Source organism: Mastacembelus armatus, chromosome 14 (assembly GCF_900324485.2).
Source record: "Mastacembelus armatus chromosome 14, fMasArm1.2, whole genome shotgun sequence".
NCBI lineage: Eukaryota > Metazoa > Chordata > Actinopteri > Synbranchiformes > Mastacembelidae > Mastacembelus > Mastacembelus armatus.
Genome location: NC_046646.1, coordinates 3,848,546 through 3,874,836, shown reverse-complemented (window position 1 = coordinate 3,874,836; position 26,291 = coordinate 3,848,546). Strand labels below are relative to the sequence as shown.

General features: G+C 38.1%; 1 protein-coding gene across 2 annotated transcripts in view; it reads right to left on the bottom strand.

Annotated features, from left to right (window-relative positions):
• alcama (activated leukocyte cell adhesion molecule a) overlaps positions 1–25,509 on the bottom strand; it is a 41,682-nt gene extending 16,173 nt beyond the window's left edge. For both annotated transcript variants that reach the window (XM_026328669.1, XM_026328670.1), the window contains exons 1-5: positions 25,292–25,509; positions 6,238–6,344; positions 4,022–4,241; positions 3,270–3,334; positions 479–566 (exon numbers count right to left, since the gene is read on the bottom strand). In XM_026328669.1, coding sequence (XP_026184454.1) covers positions 479–566; positions 3,270–3,334; positions 4,022–4,241; positions 6,238–6,344; positions 25,292–25,349 — 538 coding nt within the window. In that variant the 5' untranslated portion in view covers positions 25,350–25,509. The remainder of the gene's footprint in view (positions 1–478; positions 567–3,269; positions 3,335–4,021; positions 4,242–6,237; positions 6,345–25,291) is intronic.
• Positions 25,510–26,291: the final 782 nt, after the last annotated feature.

The window sequence follows — 26,291 nt, the reverse complement described above, 5'->3', positions numbered from 1 at the left end:
GTTTGAAGGGTGTCTTCTCCAGACTGCATGTTTCAGCTCTTTCTATAGTTTTCAATACGATTTTGATCAGGGCTCATAAAAGGCCACTTCAGAATAGTCCATACATGTTTTTGGACTGTCGGAGGAAACCAGAGTAGGCTACCTGGAGGAAACCCACGCAAGCACAGGGAGAACATGCAAACTCCACACAGAAAGGCCCCTGACGGGTTGCAAACCCAGGGCTTTCTTGCTGTGAGACAACAGTGCTAACCACTAAGCCACCATGCTGCCCTGTCTGATTTTCATTAGTTAATTTTTAGTACATTTTTATTTATTACTTTTGTCAGTTTCAAGTTATTTCAGTGACCCTTGTGGGTTTTTCTTTTTTTTTTTTCTTCTTTTTTTTCTTTTTTTTTCTCCATATGATAGCATTTTGTGCAGTGTGACTGCTGGATAGTTTCTGGGTGTGTCAGCAAGCAGCATGTGTTACATATGATACCTTTCCCATCAGCTACCATAGGCTTTCCATTCTTCTTCCATGTGATTTTAGCTGCGGGGTTTGCATCTGCTGCAACACATGTTCCTACCTGGAAAAAACAGAAAAAGACATCAAATGTATACACCCACAAGCCAAGTTTAATTCATATAATTGAACTGACAATGCTTAAAAGTAGATGCAGGAGAACTTATCAAATACGTTAATTAAATTTAACCGTCCTTACATTGCCTTCTGTTTTTTAAGTCGATGCTTATTATTATAGAGGAAACTACAACCTAAAAAGAATAGTTGCAAAGGTGCTCAAAAATATCAACACAATACCTGCTTTTAGCAGCTTCACTAAAAATGATAGCTCACAGAACCTCCAATGTCTCTATCCTAAAGTTGTATAATCTAGTGTCTGCTCTAGCAGAAACATAGCAGGACAACATTGGACATATATCAGAATTATCTCATTAAGGAATTAATTGCTTTTTGTGTGATAAGCACAATGTCTCCCTGACTTGTTTGTACATCTTCAGGCTTGAAGGTTGGCAAAGCTGCACTCTGTATGAACCACATAAGGAGTAAGTCACAAAGGCATTCCTTTTCCCACACTACCTGTACTATAGCCTCCACTTCTGAGTAAACATGTGTCACAATAAACATCTTTTCAGCCAATCAGTACAATAGTCATAAAAAGACTTATTAGGAATTGTTGGGTTTTTAGTTTTAGTTTTTGTAAAGTGCCTTGAGATGATTTGTATTGTGATTTGGCGCTATACAAATAAAATTGAATTGAATTGAATTGAATTAATAGATCTATTGATATTTTTTCATATATGCATAAATGTTACACCTATTCTTTCTCCCTTATGGAAAAATCCAAAATATCTGAATATTCAAACATTGATGATTTCAGAAGTTTAACTTCTGGGCAAGTTTTTACACAGTGGTTAGCACTATTGGCTCACAGCAAGAATGTCCCAGGTTCGTAACCCGTCAGTGGCCTTTCTGTGTGGAGTTTGCATGTTCTCCCTGTGCTTGTGTGGGTTTTCTCCAGGTACTCTGGTTTCCTCCCACAGTCCAAAAACATGTATGTCAGGTTGATTGGTGACTCTAAATTGCCCATAGGAGTGAGTGTGAGTGTGTGAGGTTGTTTGTCTCTATGTGACCCTGTGATGGACTGGTGACCTGTCCAGGGTGTACCCCTGCCTTTCACCCAAAGAGAGCTGGGATAGGCTCCAGCAGATCCCTGTGACCCTAATTAGGAATAAGCGGGTATAGATAATTAATTAACTTCTGGGCACAGGATCTCTTGTATTTCATTTAAAAGTCCAATATCAGTGTTTTGCTCTAGAGATTTTAAGTTTCCATAATACACTAACTTCCAGGTGCCATAATCCTGCTGGTACATCTAGTGTGTTACATTGAAATATATGAGAAACAAAAAATGTTCTCTCCTCTGCTGATAAATGTTGAAATCTTCTGTAAAATGACACTACACCAAAGTAAAGCTCAAACATCACTGAGAAGAATAAAAAAAGAAAACACATTTTTAGTGGAATACTTATATAATCACCAACAACAAAGACTTTCAGAAGTCCAAGTAGTATAGTGCTGTTATCATATGATATTTGTACCACAGAAACTGACATTCTCTCCATTTTTTTCCAGCATGTAGCAACTTCTGAAAAGATACTGAGAACAATAAAGATTCTAGGGATAATCAAACACATGGTTAGAGCCCTCCATGCTCTATATTCACATTTTTAACATTGCCAGTCTCCTGCCAGTAGTTACTAAAAACAATACCTCTTGTTTGTGAGGCCCAGAAAAACAGTTAAATTGTACATGTGAACTACATTTACACATGGTGTAATACATATTTACTAAATTGTTTATTGCTAGATATGATATACTTCATATAACAATGCTGGCTGGTAATTCTAATAAAATTATTTTTTTCTGATTAATAGACAAGGTAATACACTAACAAATCTGTCTTTGCAGCTACCAACAATTTGATGATTATTTTTAACAACAAAACCTGGAACAGTGTGTGCTTTGCTGTGCATTAACTGTGTAAGCACTGATATACTGTAGCTGGGCCAAAAAAGGGTGACACTAAGTTGTACCTCTGATATATTAGTTTTTTTATTTTTAATAAGTTTACAACCATTCCTAAAATTCTGTTTTAAAATTGTCATTATGTGGTACAGAGTGTGGATTAATGAGAAAATGAATTTAAACAACTGTAGTATCAGGTTGCTACATAATAAAATTGAAAAAAGTAAAAGGGGTCTGAATACTTTCTGAATGTTGAAATTTATACAGTGCCATCATGGATTATATATAAAAAAGCATATATCAGGAAGTAAGATAATATACATTGACAACTAACTAATGTGTAGGTTTAAAAAATGTACAAAAGTGTTCAATTTTGTGCAACACCTCAGGTTTCTTGGACTGTGTAAATTATCCACCAGGTCAGCTTCCTGTGTGCCCCAACCAGACTCCATAGAGGAAACTTATGCAATAATCTCAACTAGTTTTCAGGTCACATGCAGAACGGTTTTTATTATATGCCTAACATAGAAATTCATAAGCTCAGTCAAGTAGACAAACAGCACTCACTGAGTGGTTAAATATTTACATTCCCTGCATGATATTTTACGTGCCGCAGTTCATGAACAAAGTGTCTTCAGGCTAATCAAACATTTCCCTGTGGGGAATTCATGTGCCATAGTGGGACAGCTTCACACATTTAGTGTATAGCACATTGCAATGTGAAAGATGTAATCAATCTTACTGTTATTGATTTGTCCTTCTGCAATACTTCAGACTTGTCCTTAACTTGAACCGATGACGGTTTCTCTGCAAACACAAAAGGACAGGATCTGGTTTTGGAATCACTACATATTGTAGGCAATATGCATTCTTTATACTGATGCAGAAGCACAGTGAGGGGCAAAAAACTAATATTTCACTGACAAAGTTCAGCATCTGACAAGTAGACAGCCCAGTTCATGCTTAGCTGCAAACACCTTGTGTTGTTGATATTCAAGCTGTATGACTGACTGTATATTTCTGAAAGCACAGGAGGGAACAAATGGTATAAATCCACAGTGGATAAAGATGGGGTCCATCTTCCAGTAAGGCTCGACTACACTATTATGATCAGAAATGATCATAAATCATTTATCCACTATACTATCTGTATAGTGGATAAAAAAAATTGTTCCCAAATGTCACCCATATATCCTTGACCAACGTGAACAAGACAAATGTAATCATTTTGCTAATGTTTTGACAGCTTGCAACATGACAATATTCATTGTTCAACAAATCCTGCCCCAAAAATAGATTATTTAAGTTTAATCAGACAATGAATTTGTAAGGATCAACAATGAATAAATGTTCTGTATCAGTAGACACATATGAAAGGACAAAGGCATGGTGGCAGTTTCAAGCTTTTCTATAAGTTTAAAACCATCTTCAAGAAGTAATACTACTCTTATATGTCCTAAATATCAGTGGATTTCCTGGTTTTAGTGAACTTACTGTAAATAACAACAGAGACAGGGTACTCCATCAGGTTGATGTCTGACACCACCATGCAGGTGAAGGTCCTCTGGTCTTTAAGTGAGACCTTGCTGATGAGCAGGTTGAACTTGTCATCAATACTGACCCGATGGGCATAATCATCAGTGGCCTGAATAGTGGCCTTGTCACTGTGGGTCTGTTTGATCAACAGATCACCAGGGGAGCCATCACTTTTTTCCTAAAGCGTGAGAAGACACACAGTAGAGATTACAACAATAGAAAGGCTTGGTGATTTTGTAAATCTGTACATCACAGTTTCTCAGTTATAATTTGCTAAACATGGCAAATGGCCACAACATGGCCAAAAATCTAGGACACAAGATTTAAGTTGTCATTCAGCAAACATTTTATATTAAGCTTTGAAACCTCTGCTCTCTCTTCAAGTTCTGCCTTAAAATCACATAAGCATCTATAATACTTCTTCAGCACCATAACAGGGAGGGGAAATAGACAGGAAATGACAGTGACACAGTACATTCTGCAGATTATAGTTTAAAGAACATGTTGAACACAAATAAAGAGTTCAAGATATGCCTCTCCACTTCAGTACTTTAAAGCCTAAATCAAATCATTTTTAAATCAAAAACATACATAGACCCTGATGCTGCATAGCTTTGAATAATAAAATTGTGGAACTACACATATGGGATTGATGTTTCTAAATATAGAGACACAGGCACACTAAGAGTACTATGTCATTTATATTGGAGTGCTCACCCCAAAGCACTCAAGTATGTCCTAGCTTAAAGGCAAAGGCAAAGGCAAAGGCAAATTTATTTGTATAGCACCTTTCATACACTACGCAATTCAAAGTGCTTTACAAGGCATACAATTACATTAAAAGCATTAAAAGCATTGAAAAGAGCATTTAAAAATAAAGACATTTAACATAAAATAAATTTAAATCAAGTAAAGTAAATTAATATAAAACATAAAAGCACATTAAGAAGACAAAGATAACAATTATTCAAAGGCAGCAGTAAACAACAGAGTTTTCAGTCCAGATTTGAATGAGCTGACAGTTTGAGCAGACCTCAGGTGTTCAGGAAGTTTGTTCCACAATTGAGGAGCATAGTGACTAAATGCTGCTTCACTTTGTTTGGTTCTGGTTCTGGGAACACACAATAGACCTGTCCCAGATGACCTGAGGGGTCTGGAAACCTCATAGGGAACCAATATATCTTGGATATATTTTGGTCCACAACCATTTAGTGCTTTATAAACTAGCAATAAAATTTTAAAATCTATCCTTTGACTAACGGGAAGCCAGTGTAGTGATCTGAGAACTGGTGTGATATGGTCCAGTTTCTTGGTGTTTGTAAGGACTCTGGCAGCAGCATTCTGGATTAGCTGCAGCTGCCTGATTGACTTTTTGCTAAGACCTGTGAACAAGCCATTACAATAATCTAACCTACTGAAGATAAATGCGTGAACAAGTTTTTCTGCATCTTGTGTAGACAGAAAACCTTTTATTCTAGCAATGTTTTTCAGGTGGTAATAGGAAGATTTAGTGATGGATTTTATGTGGTTGTTAAAATTCAGGTCTGAGTCAATGATTACACCAAGGTTTCTGGCTTGATTTGTAGCTTTCAATGACATGGAGTCAAGGTGAGCAATGACCTTTGACCTTTCATTTTTGGGGCCAAAAACAATCACTTCTGTCTTGTCTGTATTAAGCTGGAGAAAATTCTGGCACATCCATTCTTTGACTTGATTAATACACTCACATAATGAAATTAGAGGACTATAATCATGAGATGATACTGATATATAAAGTTGGGTGTCATCTGCATAGGTATGGTAGTCAATGTTGTAGTATTCCATAAAGTAAAGTAAAGTAGTATTCCTTAAAGACGAAGAACCAACACTGGAGAACCTTTTACTATAAAACAAAGGTTCCAGTAAAGAACCTACCCTCTGATCTATAATAAATGTTGAAAGCTAGATGATAGGGAAAATGACAGTTTACTTCAATATCATGGCTTATGTCAAATGTAATCATGAGTTTGTTCTCAAGCTACTCCCTTGGCAAAAAGATTATATGTTCTGTACAGTCCATGTACAGTAAAGATGAGACAAACCATTTTATACGGTAATCTTTTCTCTTATCCCATATAATTAAACAGTTTGGAAACATTTGTGTTCAGTAATGCTCAAACTCAATACCTACTTACATATTTCCATTTGATGAACATCAGATCCTCTGGTGCTGGAGCTCCTCCATTGCATGGTATAACAACAGTCTCACCATATAAACCAGTTACATTGTTTGCCCCCCGCACTGCAACACAAAGGCACAAGTTTTATTTATATTTTTAAATATTACTATCACAAGACCTACTGAACAGAACAACGTTCTTGACTGCTTGACCCAGTGATGGGTGTACAGTGGGAATTTTTGTCCTGAGTGCTGCTTATTTGGCGCTTGTGTGATCAAATCTGGATATAATGAAATAAGTATTCCATGCACTTCGCTACGCTTATGCACACCAAATCCCAAAAACTTCAGTTAAAGCTGAGTTTCACTGATTATCATAAGAAACCTAGGATGTTTTTCTGATGTGCAACTTTAGATTACTTGATCAGTGGTGAGGACAGAAAGTGTAGAAACAAAACTAAGGCTGCTATCCCTATGATCCAGAGTTTTCAGTTGAATGAGAGTTGTTTTGACTGGGCAGCAGGACAAAGTAGGAGGAGAGAACAAATTGAATAACACTACATCATTCTATGCTGAGACACCTCACGTTAAGATCAGTGACAGGTGAAAGAGGTTTTCTGATAGTAAAAAGCAGTTTATTTAAGGAAATAAAATGTTTTTGTCCTCTGGCAGTTTCACTGATTTCACATTTTTGAGTTTGTGTGGATGTCTATACAGATCTCTGTATTATGTTTTTAAGAAATCTGCTTTGCTTGTATTGACCTAACAACTCACTTGAGCAATGTCATGGTCTGGTGTTTTCAGTTTCCTGTGGGACTTTTGTTTTGGTATGTTCTCCTGCTTAATCTGGCTTAGGGTCCAGGTAGCTTTATGTTGATGATTTGGATTGGTTACACCTGTGTTTAACTGTTCCTTTGTTAGACATCTATATTTACCTGTACACGACCTTTGTTCCTTGGTGGATTATTGCTTAGAGTCCTGTTGTACCTGAGCTATGTTTAACCCGAACTGTGAGTTACTGAACCTAGCCGTGTTTACCTTGTTTGTCACAGAGTTTTGCTTGTGTCTGTTCCTGACCATACCTGCCTGATTTAGTTTCTTTGTTTGTCATTTAAAATAAAGAACTTTAGTTGTCCTGTACCAATCGTTGTTTCAATTCGTTGTTTCATAACAAGTAAGTTTGGACAAAGCCTATTATTCCAATACTTTTTCTAGTCTTTTTGACATGAACTAGCCAAGGAGTATGGTTGATTTAATACAGTGACAATACAAATTATAAATAATATAGCGGACAACAAACATAAGAAGACTGTTCCTTTGCAGAGCAGATGTGGACTGTGGCAACTCAAGCAAATTCACAAGATGCAAGAGATGGGAGTGCTGGGTTACTGACAGTTAGTGCAAGAGCTGTTGCAAGATGCAAGAAGAGGAACTACCATACAACATTTTTTTCCTTTGCTATCAATTTTATGAAAATGCCTATTAAAAATAAAATTTGCTTTAACATCTGTATCAACATTGAACAAAAGGTGACCAAAACATACCACACAGGCTCAAAAAAATATCTGCATCCATGTGTTTCTTCTATGCTGTCTCAGTAACTTAGTAAACGCAGTAAACATCATTCCAACTTCCAATTTCATGGGAAAGACAAAAATGAGAAAAACGGGATGTCTGACAATGTGTGTCTCTGAATTTAGAAAGTGTTTAGGTATTTATGTTTATGCATACATCTTTTCAAGTAAAACAAAAGCCTCATTTATTAACTTGACCTAATGCTATTGCTTGTCTGCTTTTGTCTGTGAAGATTCTCAGTTATCTAGAAGCTGAGTCATAGTGATTGGACTTCTTGAGTCAAAATGTTTCACCACTAGTCCAATTCATACCTGTCAACCCTACTGTTTTTCCTGGGATTCTCCCCTATTTTACCATTCTATCCCGCTATCCTCCCGTTTAAATATTTCCCCGTATTTCTCCCGTATTCGTGTCCAGTACAGCAGGTGGCAGTATACAGGACATTAGCTGAAACATATACAGAACTCACTCAAACAGCACCCGCCAATAAAACAAGTAGAAGAATAGCAGTCGAAGAACAGCATCCTGAGGATGAAGGGGGTGGGGTGGCAGTGGGATTTCCCTTATTTTCAAATACCAATGATGACAGGTATGGTCCAAGTGGCTTCTACAGTCTTGTCTACTTTAACTCCGATATAGGCATATAGGCTCTGCTTTTGGAGCATAATGGGAAAAGCTGTGATCACTTTTATGGGGTTGACAGTTTCCTTTACATTATAGTTATGGCACCACTGAATGTCACTAACTTCAAGCAACTTGGACGCTGCCCCCTGGGAGCCAGGATGGTGACTCATGTGACTGTTGGGGGGTCATGAGAGAAGGGCACTGGAGTTGGCATGGACTTTATTTTGGGCTTTTGGGCCATCTGGAAGCCGTCCCTTAAGAGTTCCGGTTATGGACTTTAATTTGGATTTATTTCCTGTGTAGCACTTACGTTAGTTAGCCAGGGGCAGCAGAGCCTTCATCACATAAAGTTTCAATGGAGGCCTGGTTCTCTTACTTTGCAAAATGCATGGTAATAAAAAAGCTAAACACCACAAAAATGGACCTGTTGTGTTGGGATTGATATAAAAGTGTGGTGTGAATGTGGTTGAGTATATTTTTTCTGTGTGTGTATGTGAAATTCGAGTCAACAGCCAAGTGGACTATTTATAAAAGAGTGTTGTGAATGTGGTTAAGAATATACTTTGTGTGTGTGTGTGTGTGTGTGTGTGTGTGTGTGTGTGTGTGTGTGTGTGTGTGAGTGAGTGTGTGAGCCTGTAAGTATGCCAAATAGGCTCTGTTTGTCTTTTCTTGAACAAGAGAGATCCTCCTCTCTCCTATTGGATGTGTGGTATAGCATGTTTATGTGCATCTTTGAAGTCTGAAAGAATAGTTTGCAGCCTTGTCTGGCTGGTCATTTCTCCCTCGGACAGCCATGAAGAGAAGCCTGAAACCAGAGGAGGTTCTTGCAAAAAGGCTGTGGACCACCTAGACCAGGTAAGCACACTTATACATCAATTATTTGCCAATTTCTTTACTGTTACTCACTATTTATGATTATCTGATATAGCCATAGACTATTTACTTAATTTTATTTTGTATTTTTGTATTTATTGTATTTATTTATTTATTTATTGTATTTATTTATTTTTGCACTGGAGTACCCCCCCTGTACCTAAACAAATTCCTTGTGTGTGTGTGTGTGCACACTCACTTGGCGATAAAGCTCATTCTGATTCTGATTCTGATCAAAATACTATGAAGGATGTGTATAAATTTATTCATGTCATGTGATCATTCCTTTCTCTTTTGTAGGTTTGTGGCACCTTCATCTGCTGTCAGCAGACACACAAGTGGCCCATGAGCTTGCTCTACCACATGATAGACATATCACGCTATGATGCCTATGTCCTGTTCACCTCTGTGGAGCCCAGCTGGAACAGTGCCTATTTCTTTAGGTGGGGACTTGGAGCAGGTTGGCAGAGCCACAGCCAGGGCCCTCCAGAAAGCGGAGGCAGTGTGTCTTGTGCCCAGAGCACAAGAGGGTGTGGAAACATTGTGCCAAATGTGGAGCACATGCATATAAAATGCATATTCTGCTCTGCACCTCATTTTTGGAAAATATTGCAAATTTAGTTTTTTACCCATTGAAAAAAATCAGGGGCTCTTAGGACAAAAAGGGCGTAAAAATATATAATATATAAAAAACTTAAGGGTTAAAGGAATGGAACAAAGACATGTACTCCTTATATAACTTGTGACAACCAGTGTTTTGTATAAGCTTTATCACAGAGAGATTGACTACAAATTCCTGAAAGAGCTAAAACTAACATTTTCTCATGAATATATTATATATTGTATTTAGTGTACACGTAGTGCAAATCAGCACCAGGCATATAACATTATGGATAAAGAGGGAATGAACACATTGTTCAGTGTTGGAAAAATTATCTTTCATCGGGCATTTTGAAGAAACAAAGATACAAAGTCATCTGAAAAATTACTGAAATAAGTAATATTTAAAACATATTTTCTACAGTCTTGTAGAAGCATACACACTGAAACACTTACATACATAGCATAGCATTAGTTTATTTGTTTAGCCATACACTTAGCTGCAAAACAACAAACAATCTCAACCACCCTAGAGTAAGCAGTGATCGATAACTGCCTCAGTATTCATATTACCACCAAAAATGAATCCTTGTTATCATTAACAAATAAGAAAAACATCAGAGAATGACATTTCACTCGGTGTGATGTGATGAATTACAGTCGCACCATGACGTGACCTTACTTTGTACTAAAGGGCTCAATCAAGAATAAAAGCACTTATGAAGGGAAAGGAAAATGCTTCAAAACTGGGACCTCTTTTGGAGAGTTTAATTCAATTACGTGAAAATGCAGACTTGTCACATAATATGTTGATTCCTTTACTCCCAGAGGATGAACAGAATAAACAAAACGAATGGTTTGCACATATTATGGAATACAGTAACACATTTATGGACAATGTCAAGCAATGGATGAGTGAAAATGAGGAAATGTTGTATATGTGTATGAAGAGTTGTTTCCAATAACGGATGAACCACAAGCATCAACACAGGCTGTATTCATAACTGTGACAAATGGCATGCAAGATGATATAAAACCAAGCGACAGTGTATCAAATGTAGAAAGCAGAGCATCTAGAACCCAAAATTCTGCTACAGGAAGAAAGTCTGCTGTTTCTGATACTTCTTCAGCACGTCTTAAAGCAGAGGCTGACTTGGCAGCATTGATGGCAAGGCAGAAATTATTAAAGGAGAAACATCAACTGGAAGAGGAGGAGGAACGACTACGGAAAAAGAAGGAACAACTTAAATTGGATGAGGAAATTGCAGCACACATGGCTAAACTAAATGTATTAAAATCTCAAAGAATTATAAGTGGGAAAGATTCAAAAGTTTCAGATGGAATGAACGCGTACTTGGAAAAGGGACCAGTGAGAACACAAGTTCTTAGTCCCAAGGCTAAGGTATTTGTTCCACAAACATCAGTGAAACAAACGTATATTAAACACGACCATCTAGATCCAAGAGCAAGGCCTAAGGAGCTTCCTTCAGAGCCTGCAAAATATACAGGCCATGAACATAAACAGCATTCAATGCATCACAGTGGTAATGAGCAAAAGGTGGCATCTGCATATATGGAAAGAGTTCTTTCATGGCCTCCAATTAAAACAGAAGATGCAAAGTCTTCAAGACTACTGCCTGTTCCTCAGAGGTTTCTGTAATGCCATGGAAGAAGTGCAGTATCTACATGCTAATATGTTGACCATCATAAGGAAGTTGCCTTACAAACTCAGAGACAAGTGGAGAACTGTAGCCTGTGATCTGCAGGAAATAAGCAGCCAGAGAGCTACGTTCATCAATATCACAGATTTCATAGAGAGACAAGTGAAAATCATAGCAGACCCAGTGTTTGGAAACATAAAGGATGTTTCATCACTGATGACAAGTAAAGGTGTGAGCAAGCTCAAACCGCAGTCTTGTTCTGAAATAAAAGGAACCAGCTTTGCCACCACTGTAGTCCCTGTGGAAAACAAAACTCAGCCTGGAACTAAAGGGAAGAAAAACAACAAACAAGATGTGTCCCTGCTGTGGAGGAGGATATACATTGAACTTGTGTTCCCAGTTGGAAAAAAGGCCTCATAAAGAGAAGATAGGCTTCTTGAGAGAAAGAGGTGTCTGTTTTGGCTGTTTGTGTATTGGACACATCAGTAAAGACTGTAGAAAACGGATTTCCTGTGCGAAATGTGGTCTCAAACATCCAACAATTCTTCACACATGGTCAAGAGAAAAGGGAAAATATTCTGATCAGGCTGAGAAGAAATCAGAGGTTTCTGTGGACTGCACCTTAGTGTCAAGTGGTCTTACTGGGGCTGGTGATCATAGCTGTAAGTTACCAATTGTTCCAGTGCACCATCTTACCATCTTTGCCACCAGGAGACTTCCAAAATGCAGACATATATGCACGCAGGAGATGGAAGCAAGTCCAGTATATGTCAGACTTGTTCTGGAAATGATGGGCTAAAGAATATTTACCTCAACTTCAGAAACATCAGAGATGGCAAGGAATGAAACGCAACCTCACTCCTGAAGACATAGTACTGATAGTGGATAACACGGCACCTCAAAACTCCTGGGTTATGGGAAAAGTGCTACAAACATTTGCAGACAGAAGAGGATTTGTGCGTCAAGTGCGCATCAAAACAAAGAGCAGCTGCCTGGACCAATCAATAACCAAGGTCTGTCTGCTACAAGAAGCTGAAATGGATGAGGAGCCACTGTATGGTGCCCTTAGTGACTGATCTCACACATGACTGATTTTGATTGACAGACTTGCCAGAGTGATGGTGAACATTACTCTAACCAAGACTGTTTGCTTTACTGACTTATGACTCATACAGGATCCAGGATCAAAGAAGAAAGAAGACAACATATGTAAATTTGTTTTGAGTGAACTTCGATTAAGATTATTATTGATTCATGTCTCCTTTAAATTTAAATGTAAGTAATTATTATGTAATAACCTAATAATTAGGGGCTGGTGTGTAGGAGCCATGAATGATTTAGAATGAAAGTTATTGTAATATTGGGTATGATTATTATTATTTATTTTTGTTACATTGTTACCATGGTGATTAGGTCACATGGTTTGGAGTGAGTGTCGACATTCAGCAACTTATATGTGTTTTTTTCTGTTCAACAAGGCTGGTTTTGCTAAAAGCGACCTATGCTCTGGTGCAACTTATAGCCCAGAAAATATGGTATATTTTTTTGTTTCTCTTATGAAACATGAGAGATTGGTGTGAGATCTCCATACTGCTATGAACATGAATGCCTGTGGGGACATAGCCAAACTTGAAGATACATTCACATAAAGTAGGGCCTCAAAAATCAACACAGCTCTGCTTCAAATCATTACTGTAAACAACAGGCAAACAAGGCTGGAGGCCAAAAATGTGCCTGAGTGATTTTGACCAGCAACTGTTGTTGGAGCGCCCCTTCATTCCCACAAACACCTGACAATGTCAGTAGTATCAATCAAAACTAAATTCTGAAGTCTTTCCTATCTTCATAATTGAATCTAAATGAAGATATTGATCAGCAATATGCCATTCACTTTCCAACTTTCCCAGTTTTTAAAAGTTAAAAAGTGCCTGAAGGTATGCCAGGGTTTTTCAATTTTATGTGAAAAGCATTTTCAGTTCTACATACAATACTGTTCAACACATTTAGCACTGTGCCAGAGTTAGCAAGTAAGATTTCCTGTAGTCTAATGGTGAAGCTAGAACATTACTATGCAAATACGGACTGTGTACACAAACTGATGGAAGATAAAATTCTGAACAAGAGGCTGTGAGCAAAGCAACTCTGTTTCTATCATGCTCTCTTTGCCTTTCTCACCCTCTAGGCATCAGTCCAAATAGATAAGATAGGTCATGGAGGTCAAACTCTTCCCACTGTGTTTGAAGTGTGCTTGGTAGTGGGGGTGGAGTTGGTTTTGAAACCTTATCCAGACAGCTGCTTTTTTTGTTACCACACTCCCTGGGACAAATTAGACACAGATCCACAACTTGTGGATAGTCTTGTTGCTGCCCTACATGTGTTCTGCTAAACTGTTCAAAATAAGTTTTCAAGACTATCAGCTGCTTGTTCAGTCTGATAATTTTTTTTCTTAGCAGCTACTTTTTCTTTTATTCCACTGGTAGGCAACCCTTTTGAAGTGCTGTGCCATTATATTTTCTTCATGTCAATCCCTGTGCCATTTTACTGGGGCGCTGTTGTCAACATTGAATTATTGGCGCTGCGTGTAATGACTGAAATGGAGTCTGACTAATGTTAGGCAAAGCAAGGCAAGGCAAGGCAAGGCAAGGAAAGTTTATTTATAAAGCACAATTCATACACAGAGTAATTCAAAGACAGGTTAAAAATACATAAGCAAGAATAAAAACAAAAGGCATGCCACCGCTTTGTCACCATATTTGCCCCTTATGATATCGACTATCAGACCACGCTGACCCATATTTGTGGGTCCCCTACTTTCAGTTTGTCCCATCCCTGATGGACTAAAAGTACCTCAACACAGACTATCTGCAGAGACGATCCTGAGTCCCGGACTCTTACATCTAGGATCGAGGATCGAGTAGACTACAGCTGGAGGTTCCAAACCCCTTATTTAAGTCTACAGCTGTTTAGACCTGTATTCTAAGGATAACACTAAAGCGCCTGGGTTCCTAACCCCTGAGTCCCTTACCCAATTGGCTTTATATCAAAAGTTCCTAACCTAATCAACTTAGAGTACTGACCGTGAGTCCGATTGTCTCCCCCAACTGGACAAAAGTAGTGACAAAACAGTTAAAAAAAAAAAAAAGTTAACATTAATTAAAAATTAATATTAGAGGAAACTGAGTGCAGATAGATCGGTTTGGATAAAACACTGTCAGGTCTAGTCAGGTCATATGTTATATGTCACACTAAAAAGAAAGGTTTTCATGTTAGCATGAAGAGTGACTGAATTGCTTGGAAGGGGGGAGACAACCACATAACTGATTGGCTTAGGTTTAGTATATTTCCATCGCTTGCCAACCAGAGGCAGAGTAGTGTGGGTGTTTACACACAAACACATGCACAGTCGCACACATCAACAACCAGGAGTCCGAGCGATGGCAAGTCCAACGAATTCAAAGGTAGTTTTTGCAAACTGGAAGTATTAGCACTACTTTTCCCTCGTTGAGGTGAAAGGCAAGAACGTTTATGTAATGTGCAACTTATGCCCAGGATGAAAGAGTCTCTCCACGTCAGTGGCAAGTAATTCTAATCTAATGAAGCATCTCACATAGTCACATGCCACCACAAAATTAGTGGCTAAGAACGCCACTAATTTAAAAAAAAAAAGTAACATAATAGTTACTTTCCCTGCTAATTAGTTACTTTTATAATGATGTAACTCAGTTACTAACTCACTTACTATTTGTGAGAAGTAACTAGTAACTACAACTAATTTTTTTAAATTTTAATTTTAAGTAATATGCCCAACACTGGTAACAGCATATAACAAATGCCGTCTGACTATGGTAGAAAAAAAATCCCGGACATTTTGGGGTGATTTAGAACTTCCGGCTGGATACTTTTTTATACTTTTTTTATTTTTACCTTTTAAAAATGGATATGTCTGGGAAAAAGAGTATGTCTGGTCAAATGTGCTTGGCGTGCCATGGGTTTTCTCTCAGTGTGCCAAATGTGGCATGCGTTCCTTAGGTTGCTTACCCCAACAGTGAGACACATACACTTTATATGAACTTCCTGATCACCTGCAATTTGGTGTGTATGTGTGTGACCCTATAAGCAAGAGAGCTGAATACCATTGAGAATTGAGGCTCATTCATTCTTTATGAAAAAAAAAGTCCTCTACTGCTTTAGCAGCCTGCAGGCACCAGCATGTCTGGACAGGAACATTATGCTCATCAGCAGAGATCGACACAAACATAAGTCCCTCTTGTTGAAAAACTAAACCAGAGTGCTCTTCATTACTTACTAACCACCTAATTTGCCAAAATACAATAGGCACTGCAGGGTAATTTTTAATTCAGGGGATAGTCTCAAACATGGGTGTAGCAATTAGGAGCAAGGAAGAATCTTGTTCTTCAGCAGATGTTCTGTCATTAGGCTTGTTAATAAGACTGCATAAGGCATGATGAAATTAAATTATACAAGTTCCTACTCAGTGGACGTCCATTAACAGAAACACTTGTGGCAGCCCTCCTTGTTTATCGGAGTGGATATTAATGCTCACAATGTGTCAAGTGATGCTCTCCAGCAAACGGTTAAAAAAAAAACATCCATCAGCAGTTAAGTAATAAGGCATGCAAAGCCTCGCTCATTATTGAGGAAAGAAACACTAAACAGAGCTGTGAATGGATTCTTTATCATGACAAGGTCTGTGGATGGTTATCTAGAAACAACAAATCCACCCCATGCAAAACACGGTTATCTTAGCCTTATCTGAGCACCATGTAGTTACCAAAGGACCTTAGATATTATCTATCTAATATTAGGGAAAAGATTTTATAAAAGAAGTCAAATGCATATAAAATACCATACACATTTAAAGCAAGTCTGTGTTTGAGATTTTCACTCAGGTACAGTGGCCTGGAAAACAAAAAAATGTGTTTGTGTGTCTGAGAAACAGTACATCTTCCTTGTTTGTCATTCATGTGAACCAATAGGATTTATTATGATTATAAAACAACCTTGGCTTTAAGAGACAATGGTGGACTATTTTTGATTGAGTTTTTGAGGCGTAAAGGAGGTCACAGTATGACAATCTTTAAATATTGCCACTTGCCTTGCTCTGTCTGCTCTCCCTCCAAATATAACAAGACAGCAGTCATAAGCCTGATGTCTTGAGTTCAAAATGACAAGCTAGAAACAAAGTGTGACATTATGCTCACTACATCCACCAATACTTAAAACTGGAGTTTCAAATAAGGGAGCACCTGCTTTTGGGCCTTGTGTAGTGGATAAAATTCCTACTTCATAATTCGGTTTAATTTCGTGGCAGTATATTTTACCCTGTTGAAATAAAGGGTGAAAAAGTGTTCAAAAATAATACAAGAAAAAGAATACAATGGTGTATTCTCATAGTGTAAAAATTAAAAAGTGGTAACATACACATTATTATACTGTATGTGAAAATATGACGTGAAAAGATGAGGGATCAAGAAAATAGAAAGAATGAAAGACTCCCCGTCACAGTGTAATTAAAAATATAGACAGGACAAAACACAATTAAACGCTAGCTGGGCAGAGTTGATTGATAATTGTTAACTGGTAGCTCCTTAGTTCTCATCCCTTCATTGGCTTTGACTAGATTATACAGGCATACAAGGGTGTGTATTTAACAGTCCCACATTTAAAATGGGACAATGGCCTTTCAGCTGCAAAGGTGTTTGGTCAAGTGTAAAGTGGATGGTTCACATTCCATAGAAGGAATGTAGCAACGTGTTTTTCAAGTTTTGTCAGTCACTACGTTAAGGATGGAGCAATGACAAGGAAATCAGCAGTTCTGCTGACAACAATCTGCTGAAAAAGGTGTATCCTTAGTGACATTAGTGACAGCACCAAGAGACCCTTGACCCCCCCCAACTGTTCCCCGGGCACCGCAGCAATGGCTGCCCACTGCTCTGGGTGTGTGTTCACGGCGTGTGTGTGTTCACTGCTGTGTGTGTGCACTTCGAGTGGGTTAAATGCAGAGGGGAATTTCGAGTATGGGTCACCATACTTGACAATAGTAGTCACTTTCACTTTCACTTTCACTAATTTATACAATGCCAAGAGCAGAATAAGAGGAATGATTACTAATGACAGAATTTATTTCAGGCCAATGTGAATTTGTGATGATACTTTATTAGATTTTGCAGCGAACAATATAATAAAAATAAGACAAAAGCTACAACTGACAGACAGGTACAGAGCTCTCTAATTCTTTACTGACTTCAGAACTGTATCAACAGCACACTATTTCATGATTTTTGAATAAATCTGGTATGCACAAGCACTAAATCATACAGTATTTACAACTTTATCATATTTACAACTGGTCTTTCATTTCCTCCTCCTCTTTTCTTCTATTACCTCATATTTTTATCTTCCTTAATTTGTCTCAGCCCATGTTAATACATTTTATTTCTTCTGTTGTCTTTCTATCACTTTTGTATACTACGTCTTCAAAATACTAGGTCAAAACCTTCTGACTAACCAAGTCAAACACAACATGTCTGGGTAGTTTAGGACAGGTCTAAACAGACGTTTATGTAATTTACATGTAGCAGGTTTCATGTGCAGAATGTTTTATAAAAGATAAAGATTTTATACATATTTTAAGACAATTGTAAAAAACTGATCCAATGTTTCAGTTCTGTGGTCTGATTTCCAATCATGCAAAACCTTAATGCAAGAGCTAGATAATGTAAAAATAAAGACATTTACACATTTGCTACTATAATAAAGAACATATGTGGGGGCAACAGTAAAGTTTATCTCCTTTTCAGTCCTGTTATCTACGTAACCTGATCAGTAGATAGGTAGCTTGGTGTTGAAATGGTGTCAGAAAAAGAAGCAATCCTCAAACAACTACATATTTAATGTTAATGGGTGTAACAATTATATACTTAAACTTAATTCCCTTATTAGTCCCACAATGGGGAAATTCCACTACCACCCAAGTTGCACACACACGCTGTTCACTCTGCCCACCGACAATTGACCTGAGACTCGAACCCGTGACTTCCAGGTTACAAGTCCAACTCCCTATCCATTAGGCCACAACTGCCCCCAATACAATGCTATACAATGATACACAATGACACAATGATACAGTATATGTGCAGAGCACAAATTCCGAGTATGGGTCACCATTCTTGGTCATATAAGTCACTTTCACTTTCATAACAGCCAGTCTACACATCCATTCATCCCACTGTACGTCATTGATGCTGTATTCCTATGCTGCATTCTTTTTTATTTTTATACTTTGTGGATTTTTTCTTTATACTTTATTTGCACAGCCAAATCTACTGCACCTTATTTATCATTTAATTGGTTGCATTCTTTCTTGCATTGCATTCTTTTTTTTCATTAGACTTTCTTTTAAATTCTAAATTCCTTTTTATGAAACAGACAATCATATAATAATATTTCACTGAACCCTGCCTGATTGTGTATGTTACCAATAAAATTTGAATTTGTGTTATTTCAGAATTGAGCTAAAACCCAAGGTTGATATCTTGTCTGGAGATTTCAAACTTTTGAATAAATAAGCTCCTAAACTCTGCTTGGTTATTTTCCAGTGCCTCTTCAACACATTTGTATTATTAAAGCTAAAGGTTTGTAGATTTTTTAATAATAGTTTTGACTAGGGGTGTCTTGATTTGCCATGATACCGAGCTACTGGTCAAAACATCGGAATTGGAATGAAAGAATAAAATTTGCAGCACAACACAGCTTACATGCCTCCTTACATGAGGCGACAGTAACAGAGCTATGTTCAATACTACCACTTTAATATACCACTTAAAAATAAACACAGAACACAGTGACGTCACTCATTAAATCACATCACATACAGAACTAAGCGGAATTTGATTTGTATTCCGATGGGAACGCCCAGTTTACCCTTCTGTGATATTTAAAAACATTTTTTAAAATGAAGGTTAATTAGAAAACTAGCACAATGAACTGTGTATGGAACAAAACTGATGCCTGACATAACATCTGTTTGAAATGCAAACCAGTGGGACAATTTTCTGTCAAATGAAGATTCCAGTTCTCATCAGTTCCCCACACTGTTCTGAGTCTTACCAGTAAACCTTTGCCCCCCTTTGCAAATTATTGTTTGCTAGGTGTTACACCTTGAAGTACTTTTTGCTGCAAATAGTTTCCAAAGTTTCCAAAAACAAAGTCAAAGTGAGCTTGAGTCCTTTCTTAAAATGAGCAGCAATGGACTTGAGAGTTATTATTTCAGTATGATCCATGACAGTTAAACCAGTGGGGGGCTGTGGCTCAGAAAGTAGAGCAGGTCGACCATGAACTTAAGGGTTGGTGGTTTGATCCTTGGCTTCCCTGGTCCATAGGTTAAAGTGTCCTGGGGCAAGACACTGAACCCCAAGTTGCCCCCAGTGGCTGTTCCACCGGTGTATGAATATGTGAGCATTTGTGTGAGCGAGTGGGTGAATGGAAAAATAGTGTAAAAGAGCTTTGAGTACACTTGAGTGTAGAAAAGTGCTATACAATTATAAGACCATTTAATATTAATAACAGTCAGCCAAAGCTTGGACATGAAAGCAAAAATAAGGCCAGTGACAGTGATCAACATTTAAAATGTCAACATGCCACTTTTGTTTAATATTTCATCAAAAAAATATATTTAGCAGCCAAAATTTAGTGGTAATGATTTAATTTGAAACTCATGCAGACTGTGTGAATCTGAGAATGAGACAGGGCAGCATTCATGGTTCACAGCACTTAAACCTGAGCAGATGTACAGACCTACAGCTATTGTCACATGGGAGGCATCATGTTGTACCACCAACCGCTTCTCCAGCTCAGAAGTTGGCTGTCAGCTTTAAAACAAAAAGCCTGGGCTTCAGACTGCATAAGGTTTTAGATTACTAACAGCATGCTGTAGGGATAACAGGGAATTGTATAGGCATTGCAAATCCTGTGCAGTGAACTGCAAAATGCCTCATGGATTCTATTGAATAATGACTTTTTTACATTATGTGAGCTTGTACATTTTAGATTTGTTAATGTCCACAGTAGAGAAATCTGGTAAGAGAAAAAAACAGCGCTGGAACATTACTGTGTAATGTGGAACAGTAATACATTTTCTTTTGAAAGTGGCCATATCCAAGTCAGATTTTAGACATTCATGGTGTTTAATGGCAGGACCACAGTAAACCAGAAACCCTATAAAAGGAAGATAAATCTAGGCTGTCCTCCTGTTGCGGCTCAAGGTCAGGACTTTCAGATCTAAATTATTTATTCCCACATTGTTCCAGACTGCTGTATAGGCTGAACTTCTAAAATGAGGAAAATGTTAATTCAATGGTCCACTTCTTAAGACATAAGGAGACACATTTATTGAATCCTCCTCTGCTCTTCTGTCATATACCACTTACAAAGAATTCAAGAGCTGAAATTATGGAACCATGGTAGCCTTGTAGTTAGCAGAAGTGGTTTACCACAAACAGGGTGATCCACAACTGTAGTACTTTCCTCAAACATTAGGAAGCTTCCAGGAAGAACACAAGATGAATGCTTGCTTTGTGAAGCCACTGAGACACAGTAATTAAAAGTAGCAATATATCAACATGACCAGGCAGAGGTTTTTCGGACGTACATTACATCCTGTACAACTGTACAATATTAGTCCAGAACACAGTGTTGTGCCCTCTATCTGCAGGCATGTTTATACCTATACCATATCTTTATAGACAGTGTGTTACTAAATCCTCTGGCATGCAATAAAATTCTTTGTCAAATCCAGCTGCTTTAAGACAATCGGCACTAGTAAGTGAACTGACATTTGAACAGTAATAAAATGCTGTGTGAAAAAAAAATGGTGGAAGCTATATAGTAGACCTCTCACTGAGAAATCTAATTATTTTGAATGTGGCCATCCTGGTGTCTTTTTTTTCAAATGCCACAGCTGCTTTGAAAAGCTTAGGAAATAGATAAGATGCAACCTTATAAAATATTCACCCTCTGCAGCCAGTTTATCTTCATCAGGTGGCTTTGAAGTTTCTTATAGCAAAATAAACTACGCAGGTAATTACTGGGTTATTATTATAATTAATTATTTAATGCTGGAATTTTCATACAGTATATCATTTTTAGCTCAACAGAGCCTAACTGACCTGAATCACCCATGAATGCAAATGAATCAGTAAGCCAAATCTGTCAATATTGAATTTTATTTTTTAATAACTCAGAAGGATGTGTCGTTCCAGGGTGAATGGGTACGTTGATTTCCCTGAGGCACTTTAGCACTAACTACATTCCTTAATAGCTAAACGAGCAATTCTCCACCACCAAGTTATTTTTTACTTGTCTACTTGAGCTTATTTCAGTGGCAAAGGACGGAAAGGCTCAGAAAAAGTTCTTCCATTAATGAACAGAATGTCAAAATCACAATTCAATGGAAGATTAAGAAAAGATTACTTTACATACATACGGCCAAAATCCTCCATAGATGAAGTTCAGAAAACACCACTTGACTCCTATTCTCCCCATCAACTAATGAGTCAGAAATGAGAACCAGAATGAAAAAGCAAGTTATTAGCTGCTTTCATGCAGTACTGGCTCATTCTGCCAGAATTCCCCACAAAACTGTCTTGGGTGATTTTCCTGTGCATCAACCAAATGTGTAGCTCTCCCACGAGCTCTGAGCAAACCCACAAAATATTGATATTCATTTTGATACAGTCACATTTCTGTAGACCTGTCAGATGACTTCCAACATGACATAATTACTACATAGAAAACCTCCATATAGAAATAGTGTGACACTACTGGTGAGTCACATTGCCTCATGAGAAAAGCTGTGTGTGTGTGTGTGTGTGTGCCTACATGTGGGTTTCCCCATGATCTCATTTAGTTTCACTTTCAACAGCACTGCATCCTAGTACGACAACAGTCGCTGCTTGTTTTTGAACAATTCTGTAAGTAAGGTACTTTTTCTGGTGGGGAAATTATTGTAGGGAGCCCCACTCTACTGCCCATCACCCAAGAGACGCTAATTAGGAGGCAACAGCAGGTATGTTTCTCATATTGACAAAAAACCCTGGGAGGGATATTCTCACTTTAAAAATACCTACATTATTTGTGTTTCACTTTTCCATAGTAAACCTATGTGATGCTGTGTGTAGAAACACCTTGTTTGCAAGACTGCCGACTGAACTATTAATTCAGCTTGAGTAAGGAAATGTATTACCCCAAGCGCAGACTTAATTCCACGAGTACATTTATTATCAATATATATTTAAACACTTCTACTGTTTGGTGATATTATTTTTGTAACATCCTAAACTGCCTCAGCTTTTTATTTGTAATAGTGGCATGTCTCAAATGTCAACAGAATTTTATTTGAAATTTAAATAAAACACTGCAGTTAGCTGAGTCAAAATAAAATTGAAATAATTTCACAAGCAAATTGTGAGTAGATGGAATTTTCTTAACCCACTGGGGAACCTATAACCTCTTTCACATGACAGTAGTTAGTTGTGGGATGCTTATGTGACGTGTCTGAACAGGATTGGGGTGGGTGGGGGTCATGAATAACAGATCAAACTAAATCCCTCTGACAGAAAGCTTTAGAGTAGCTTCAAAGAGACTGTGACCTTTCAGAAACTGGCTACTGGGGTTGTTGGATGCAGGTGGTTGAAAGCAGCTGCCCCTCCTGAAAAAGACGAGCCATACATGTTGGGGCAGATAAAGAACTAGGCAATCTATCCTGTCCTAGCAAAAGCAGCTTAAAGTGCAACTGCATCATACACCCATTGTCCTGCCAGGTTGCCCACTAAAATAGTTGGCAATGTGCATATTATCCACAACCCAAAAATTTGTCACTTACATCCATGTCAAAACACATTGATGGAATTATTAATTATAGCCTGGATGGAATGAATTATAATCCAAGCTCAAAAAAGGTTAAAGTTTGTCACCAAAAAACAGGTACAATAGAATGTTGTCTTCAAAATTCTATTGTGATTCAAATAAAAAAGAATGGCCAAACAAGAAATACTGGTTGGATACTGGTTCAGGGGTTTTACTCTAGAAAGCAAGCATGGTAATAACACTTAAGTTAATTAACCATCTTTTGTCACAGCTATCACAAGATAAAAGGCAGACATAGTGTTAATCTACCCAGGTGTCTATATTTGATTGGTCACTGCACAGCCTGGTGCTAAGCTGCATTTCACTTGACTAAGGTTCAGGGTGTTTTCCTGGCGACACTTCATTTTTTCATTCAACGACACTGCACTATACAAATGAATGAGGGGGCTGTATTTCTTTATTTTATTTCTTTATTTTTTTAATGGTGCTGCTTTACTGCACCCCTTCACATCTGCGTTGACGACTTCGCACTTTAAAGTCACACTGAAAAGGCTTCTACAACATCAAACGTCTTAAGTGTGAAAGTCCCTTTGATTACATTCCTTTTTATGTGATGACTGCAGATCAAGCTGAAAACTGACTCCGGCTTCCATCTGTGCTGCTATCTGTCATTATGTGGAGGATAAATATAGATTTCAACATAATTTAACTGAAAAACTGAAAAAACAAAACAAAACAAAACAAAGACGTGACATGGCCAGTAAGACAAAGGCAGCGTAGAGAAACATCTGAGGCAGTACTGACTTCGGCTGTCAGTGCCACATGACAATGTCAGTGATGCCAGTGTGGTGATTGCTTAGCAAGTCTTTGAACTTTTTCAAAGCCCAACCCTTGTATTCTCACCAAGAGAAGCCATTCACTATCAGCATCAGAGATTAGACAAGGCTAAAACCACTGATTGCCAAAATAGGGTTAGACAACCCCCAAAAGTCTTTTTAATTTTCTGGTTTGTACCTTTCATCCTGTTGAATACTCAGTTTCATTATAAATGAACTACAATCAGTAGAGGTCGTTTCACACAAAAAGCACATATGACAATCTGCTTGTCAATAAAGCAATTAGACCTGGACAGCATGGAAGATCTCATTACTAGAATGGCAAAAGTCATTGAATGTGTGACAACCGTGTTATTTCTGCTCTCAGCTTGGCCAATAAACACACCCATACACATCGAGACCAGGATTACTGCCACATTATGACATACAAATTACAATTACAAACAAATTATCAGATGGTGGTGACCACATTTTCTTTCCAGGCTCCAAATCAGCTTGAAGACAGCAGTTACAGCTCTACAGAGCCCTGAGGCTCTGTGGTGGGGGATTGGTTTGTTTAAGTAAGGAGTTGGCTTTATTGAAAGTATATATCCAGGGAGAGGGATAGTGGACGGAAAAACATCTATAGTGTAACAACCTGTTCATTGACAGGAACTGCTTTTTCCAAGCATTTAAAGTCATACCACTATATAGTTAATATAAGGAGGAGGTTTTCTATTCACCAACCCGTTCCTTTTCATTTTACTGAAGATACAGCCAACACTTACAGTTTAGGGAAATGTGTCGAAAATATCGTTACAACTGTAAAAAGATGTCAGTCTAATTTGTCAAACACACCAGTACTACAGTCAATCAAAGCGATAAATTCTGGTGTACGGTGGTTCACCCGGTGCGTCTTTAAAATAAAAGCTAACCAGCATGTCGGTTATCCCGCTAGTAAATTGAAATATAATATTTGGAGGTGTCGTAATAAAAGAAAGGAGTAAACCATATCCTACTACGTGACGACGCTTACCTTGGAAAAGCGTCCCGGCGCTCACGAAAGCCAGCAAAAGAAAAGCAACCGAAGCCATCCTTCTAAAGTCTTCTAAATCAGGAACCGAGCTCGAGCTGAGCTGAACAAATACCGGGGCACAGACACGTCACTGAGCTACGGAAAGTCCAAAAAACATTAACGGAAAGTGGGAAAGCGCAGGTGAACCACAGAGAGCAGAGCGTCACGACTCGAGGACGCGGAAGGGTGGGCAGCAAAAGGAAGCGATTGGCGCTTTGGCTTGTGTGTAGGAAACATGGACACTCCCAGAACCACATGACGCAAAAGTGCTACTTTTTTACGTGTCAGTGTACCTTGACAATGTTAAATATCTGAAGCAAAAAGCTAAAAGTAGAATACAACTTTTCTCAACAGAGTCAGCATTCACATTTATCATATCCCAATTTCAGTATCACAATGTGAACTAAATGGTCACTGAACAGACCTAATAAGATAAACAGATGTCAAATCAACTTGCATATTTAGTTATAAATAGACAACCTGCCCAACAGCACAGGGGCATAGACTACCTGTCAACCCTCCCGATTTTCCCCTATTTCTCCAGTATTTTTAATCGTACCGTTCGCCTCCGGTAAAGCAGGTGGCAGTAGACAGAAATGTATCTGTGACATCTACAGAACTCGCTCAAGCGGCACCCGCCAATAAAAAAGTAGAAGAAGAATAGCGGTCGAAGAAGAAGAGCATTGGACGGACCAGAACAATAGGAAGTTTTCTCTAGTGCTCTGGCGTATCTGTTACTTCTCTTTGTCTTGTAGTTTGCTAAAGTTAGCCCGATATTCACAGATTCGAACTTCCGGCTTCAATAAATCTTAATATTAAAACACAAAAATCACTGTAACGTGATTCTCCTCACACAGACAATGTACTACAACCCCATTTTTAAAAAACCCAAATCATTCGTGCGCTACACAGAGCACGACTAAATGAGCTGGTGGCGCTGAGGCTACAGCTTAGGAACCGT